Source organism: Lipotes vexillifer, unplaced genomic scaffold, assembly GCF_000442215.2.
Source record: "Lipotes vexillifer unplaced genomic scaffold, Lipotes_vexillifer_v1.1 scaffold105, whole genome shotgun sequence".
NCBI lineage: Eukaryota > Metazoa > Chordata > Mammalia > Artiodactyla > Lipotidae > Lipotes > Lipotes vexillifer.
The window spans coordinates 743,966-749,530 of NW_006778881.1; the positions used below are offsets into that span (position 1 = coordinate 743,966).

General features: G+C 37.1%; 1 protein-coding gene across 1 annotated transcript in view; it reads left to right on the top strand.

Moving 5' to 3' along the window:
* The window catches only part of MCM6 (minichromosome maintenance complex component 6), a 47,642-nt gene that overhangs the window by 39,404 nt on the left and 2,673 nt on the right, over window positions 1–5,565 (top strand). The window contains exons 14-16 of the mRNA XM_007452022.1: window positions 1,178–1,313; window positions 1,788–1,943; window positions 4,115–4,254. Of these exons, the coding sequence (XP_007452084.1) occupies window positions 1,178–1,313; window positions 1,788–1,943; window positions 4,115–4,254 (432 nt within the window). The remainder of the gene's footprint in view (window positions 1–1,177; window positions 1,314–1,787; window positions 1,944–4,114; window positions 4,255–5,565) is intronic.

Here is a 5,565-nt window from a genome sequence, read left to right on the forward strand (position 1 = left end):
AGGGTTATTTGTAGTCTTTACCTGAATGACATCCAACCTCTGGCTCATATTTTCTTTTCTTATAAATTTTTCTACTGTATCCTGACATCAGTTGTTCTTTAGGAAAATCTGAGGCCAGCCCTTGATTATTAATTTTTCCTCCATAAGTAGTTTGATATTTTTCTCTTTCCAAAGTATTCTTTTTTTGTAGACCAGTAGGTTACTAGGATATGTCTTGATATTGACTGTTCTCAAATGGCTTAAAGTTTCATTGCAGGTGGTAATGTATTTAAAGAAAAAAAAAAAAAAGGCTGCTCTGCTGGGTTTATCTGTTGTCATGGGGCTCAGCTCGTTAGGAAGGGAGTAGATTTAGAGAGACTGTTGGTTATTCATACAAGGACTTAAAGCAGTCTCCCCCTGCCCCCAAATAGACTTGTAATTTTTCTTCTAAGTAGGCTTTTTTTTTGAGGCAAAACATACGTACAGAGAGTGCACAAATCACAAGTGTACAGTTCCGTTAACTTTCAATGAATGTATCTATGTAATGTATACCCAGATCAGGAAGTTGAACATTCCTTACTAGCATCTCTAAGAGCTACCCTTTCAGTTTGTTTACAGTCACTGCTACTGTTCTCTGAGGATAACCTTTTTTTTTTTCTTTATGGTTATATAGTATTCTAACCATACTTTTCCTGATGGTTAGTTAGGTTGTTTTCAACCTTTTTTCCCCTCCCAGTTGTGGTTAAATACACATAACTATCAGTGAACGTATCACAGTGATTGGCTCATTCTTCTATTAATGGACGTTTGGATAGTTTCCAGTTTAGGTTCTTATGGAATGTGCAGGCCTTTTAGTTCATCTGGTGTATTTTTACGGACATTTCTGTTTTGTGTGTACCTAGGAGTGGAATCATTGGGTCATAGATTGTAGGTGTGTGCAGTTTAGTAAAGCCTGAAAATCAGTTTTCCATAATGGTTGTAACAGTTTATATTCCCAACAGCAGTGAATGAAAGTTGTCTACATTCTCGATATTGTCGGTCCGTTTAACCATTCTGGTGAATTTATGGTGTTCTCTCATATTTTATGTTGTGTAGAGGGAGAGTGTGAGAAAACCAAAATGCCACTAATTTCATATGGAGAAAGTCTGTTATATCAAAAAGACTGGCTTACTGATTTACTTCATCTTGATTGGCTTAGGTCCAGCCTAAACACGTGAAGGAAGCTTTCAGGTTACTGAATAAATCCATCATCCGTGTAGAAACACCTGATGTCAATCTAGATCAAGACGAAGATGCCCAGATGGAGGTAGATGAGGGTCCAGATGGCATCCATGGTGAGGTGTCTGTTCATGACTGTTCTAGAGTTAGGGACCAAAAGTTTCTCTGAGATGTCATGGTAGAAATGCACTTACTGATGGTTGTGAAGTCTATTAGCAAAAGGGGAAAAAATGGATATTGAATTTTATTAACTGTTTCTAAGTTAAAATATAATTAGTTGATATAAAATATATATGCTTGAAAGACTGAGAGAAAAAACACCAAAATGGAGATAGTGGACTTAATATTGCAAATGCCCTTTCAGATTATGAAATCCTTTTATCTCCCAATCTTCCCATCCCTTCCAAATGGATTTTTGTCTTCACTGGTAGCATTTATAAACTTTCTAATTTATTTGTACTAAATACTGAGTATAACTATATGCTTGTTTTAAAATTAGTATTAAAATATAAGTAGTATATTTATAAACATTTAATAGGGGTGTATTGGAGACACAGAAACAAGATTCAAACAGTTAATATTTCACTTAGGTCATGCTGATAGCCCTGCTCCTGTGAATGGAATTAATGGCCACAGTGAAGACATGAACCAAGATGCTGTTCCGAAAGCCTCCTTAAGGCTGGGCTTCTCCGAATACTGCCGAATCTCTAACCTTATTGTGCTTCACCTCAGAAAGATGGAAGACGGTGAGGCCATACTTAGTGCTGCTCACATGCTGAGTCATTTACATAAGCTGTATTCACATAAACAACTTTTTTTTTTTTTGCTAACATCTTTTTTTTTTTTAACATCTTCATTGGAGTATAATTGCTTTACAATGGTGTGTTAGTTTCTGCTTTATGACAAAGTGAATCAGCTAACAGCTTCTGATTGCTAAAGATTGTGTTATTTTGTCAGAAGAGATGAGACACTGTTAGACAAGCTCACTTTGGCAAACAAAATCTACTAGGGAATGTCAGCATATCTACCAGCCTAGACATTTCCCCACAAGTTCATTGTCAAAGGCTTATGACTCATTAATGTCCTTGGCCTATTTTAATATTTGTGAAGCTGAATTTGGGATCTGATAATATATAAAGGCTCACTTAACAAATGTTTTTACAGATGCAAAGTCACTTTTCCTTACAATGGGTTTGTTTAAAATGGATGGACTCCTAGAGTATTTATATTTCATAGACAGTAATTGAAACTCAAAAGACTATTAGCACAAGTACATTCCAGACTAGAAATGAAGTAAAATCCTCATTTCTCTGCAAGTAAAGTGTGATACCTGAACATTACTACCCTTCTTCTTCTTAACTGCTTTACCATGCTATCCAGGTTTTCTCAACCTGTAATTAGCCACAAGGCAGAAGGAAAAGTGATTAAATTAAGGGGTTGAACTTAAACTTCAATTTGGTGATTAACCACCAAAAAATTCTTATTTGACTGTCAGTATGCTGGCTTCTGGGCATATTCTCATCAGAGTGTCCTAACTGCGATGGAGGAAGAGAACACCAGAGATTGTCTTAGCTTACTAAAAGATTTAAGCCCTTTAGTTTCTGCCCTCATTCCCTTGGGAACTGTGGACCAGTGGGAAGGAGGAAAGAAACAGGTTTTAGTTCCAGTCCCTTCTCACATAAAAAGATTTGGGAGCAAACATTCCTGTGTTCACATTATACTTCATTATTCTTTCTCTCTCTCATGCAACTAAGTTTTAAACATGGCCAACCATCAATGGAGCAAAGATATGATTAGCACCCACACAGTGCATTCCACAGATAAATTCTAGGTCTTCCTCCTTTCCCTAAAAAAAGAAAAAAGACGCTATTCACCCAGCCAGGTAAGTTATTAATTCTCAGTCTTCAGATAGACAGCTGTTTTCTAACAAAACTTTATTTTTTTTAAAGGTCATTTATTTATTTAGGCTGCTCTGGGTCTTCGTTGCTGCTCGCAGTCTTCTCTGGTTGCAGCACATGGGCTCTAGGGCACATGGGTTCGTTGTGGTACGTGGGATATTTGTTCCCCAACCAGGGATGGAACCCAGGCCCCCTGCATTGGGAGTGCAGAGTCTTAACCACTGGACCACCAGGGAAGTCCGCTGGCAAAACTTTAAACTGTAAACCAAGGAGATTACTTACTCAAAAGCATTTGGACAAACCACTGAAATTTCAGTACAACCATAATAAAACTTTTCAGAGGCATCATCAGTAAAGCTAAAATTTTCGTATTTTGATTTTGTATTTTATTAGCAATTTCTAAAATCAAGACAAATGAAGTTTTCTTTTAGTATACTTTATATCTGTGATAGTTTAAAGTATTGCCAGGTTCCAACTTTTCTTGTGAATTTAGAGTTCTGGACTCTAAAGGGCAGGTAGTTCAGTCAATAAGGATAGACCTTGCTGGAATAAATTGGTAATTTTTTATTTTTGAGTGAACGCCTATGGATTTCACTTCTTGGTTGACCTCAATTCCATAAAGTGTTCCCCTTTCCAAAGAGGAATGTTGTATTTAAGCAGTTTTGCTTGCTGTGACTTCATTCCTAATTTATGCTTTCAACTGCTGTTGACAGATTATCATAGGTGGTGAAGCATGAGAAGGTGAAGGAAACACCTTCATACTTTGAAATCGTTATATCTTATAATCTCTATTTTTTAGATTTTTCTTTTCAGGATAAAGTAAGGCATACTTTAATTCAAGTAATATTTCAGGCTTATGCTGGAAGATTGCAAATCTTATTTCAGCAGATATGTTTTCTGACAGATTGAAGGTTATCTAATCTGTACATTATCTTGTGCATGCAGACTCCAAGAATTGGCAATACAGTTTGCTACAAGGATAATTTAATCCTTTTTAAATGTATTTTTTGTTGTTACAGAAGAGGATGAGTCGGCATTAAAGAGGAGTGAGCTTGTTAATTGGTACTTGAAGGAAATCGAATCAGAAATAGATTCTGAAGAGGAGCTGATAAATAAAAAGAAAATCATAGAGAAAGTCATTTATCGACTCACCCACTATGTACGTATAGAATTAAGCTTGCTGAGGTATTACAGAAGGAGTTCATGCCTCAAATCTTTGTAGGTTCATTAGACGTTCATTTATTTTGAATCATTAGGATCTAGTCAGAATTAGTTGTATAAAACAAGAGAGAATTATTAACAGTTAATTGACTTATTTCTTCTGCTAAAATAAGCAGAACTTAAAGCTGGTAAAGTGAATTTAGGGTCTTATTATTTGTGTGTTTTTAACCTTTGTTTTCCACTCTACCATAAACCTTTGAGCATCCTGACCACTGTCACCTATTTTCTGCATTTTATCCTTCCTCATGTTCTTATCTCCCCCATTACCCAGCTTAAAATCTATCCCATGATCACCTTTTTCTTGTACTTTCAACTTCATTCATTCTCTTTTATATTACTTGCTTGGCAAAATTCCAGATTTGGTTCAGTCTAATTTGTTTTCTATACCTATATCTATGCAGTTAAAAGTATCTGGAGAAAAGCATACAACCATGTGCCCACTTTTATTTTAAATTCATGACCACAAATCTCAAATGGACAATTCTTTACTTCTGTCTTATCAACGTAACAGTAGTACTGACCTCACAGTAGCACTGCCCGATGCTATTACTTTTCCCTAGGCAGTTCATTCTCCTACTCTCTTAAAGGACCATTACATACGTACCTTCTCACTACTCCAATCAGTTGATTATTTTCAGTATTCAGCTTGTCAGCAGCATCTGTCAAAGTTGATCACTCCTGGGCTTCCCTGGTGGCACAGTGGTTGAGCGTCCGCCTGCCGATGCAGGGGACATGGGTTCGTGCCCTGGTCCGGGAAGATCCCACATGCCGCAGAGCGGCTGGGCCCGTGAGCCATGACCGCTGAGGCTGTGCGTCTGGAAGCCTGTGCGCCGCAACGGGAGAGGCCACAGCAGTGAGAGGCCCGCGTACCGCAAAAAAAAAAAAAAAAAAGATCACTCCTTCTAGAAATACTTTGTTCACTTGGCTTCTGAGTCACCGTGTTCTCCTGGGTCGTTATTTCCTCTTATTCTCTTTTCCTGAGTCTTTCTCTTGTCACTTTTTAAATGAAGTATTATGCTTAGTCCTCAGACCTCTTTTCTATTTATATTCATTGCCTAAGTGATCTCATTTGGTTCTATGAATTGAAGATCATTTGTGATGACTCCCATATTTATATCTCCAGCTCTCACCTGTCCTCTAAATTGCTAATGTATGTAGCTAGCTGCCTACTTGCAAATTAATAGGCGTCTCACGCTTAATGTGTTCAAAACAGTTTTTTTTTTTTTTTTTTTTTTTTTTTTGTGACGGG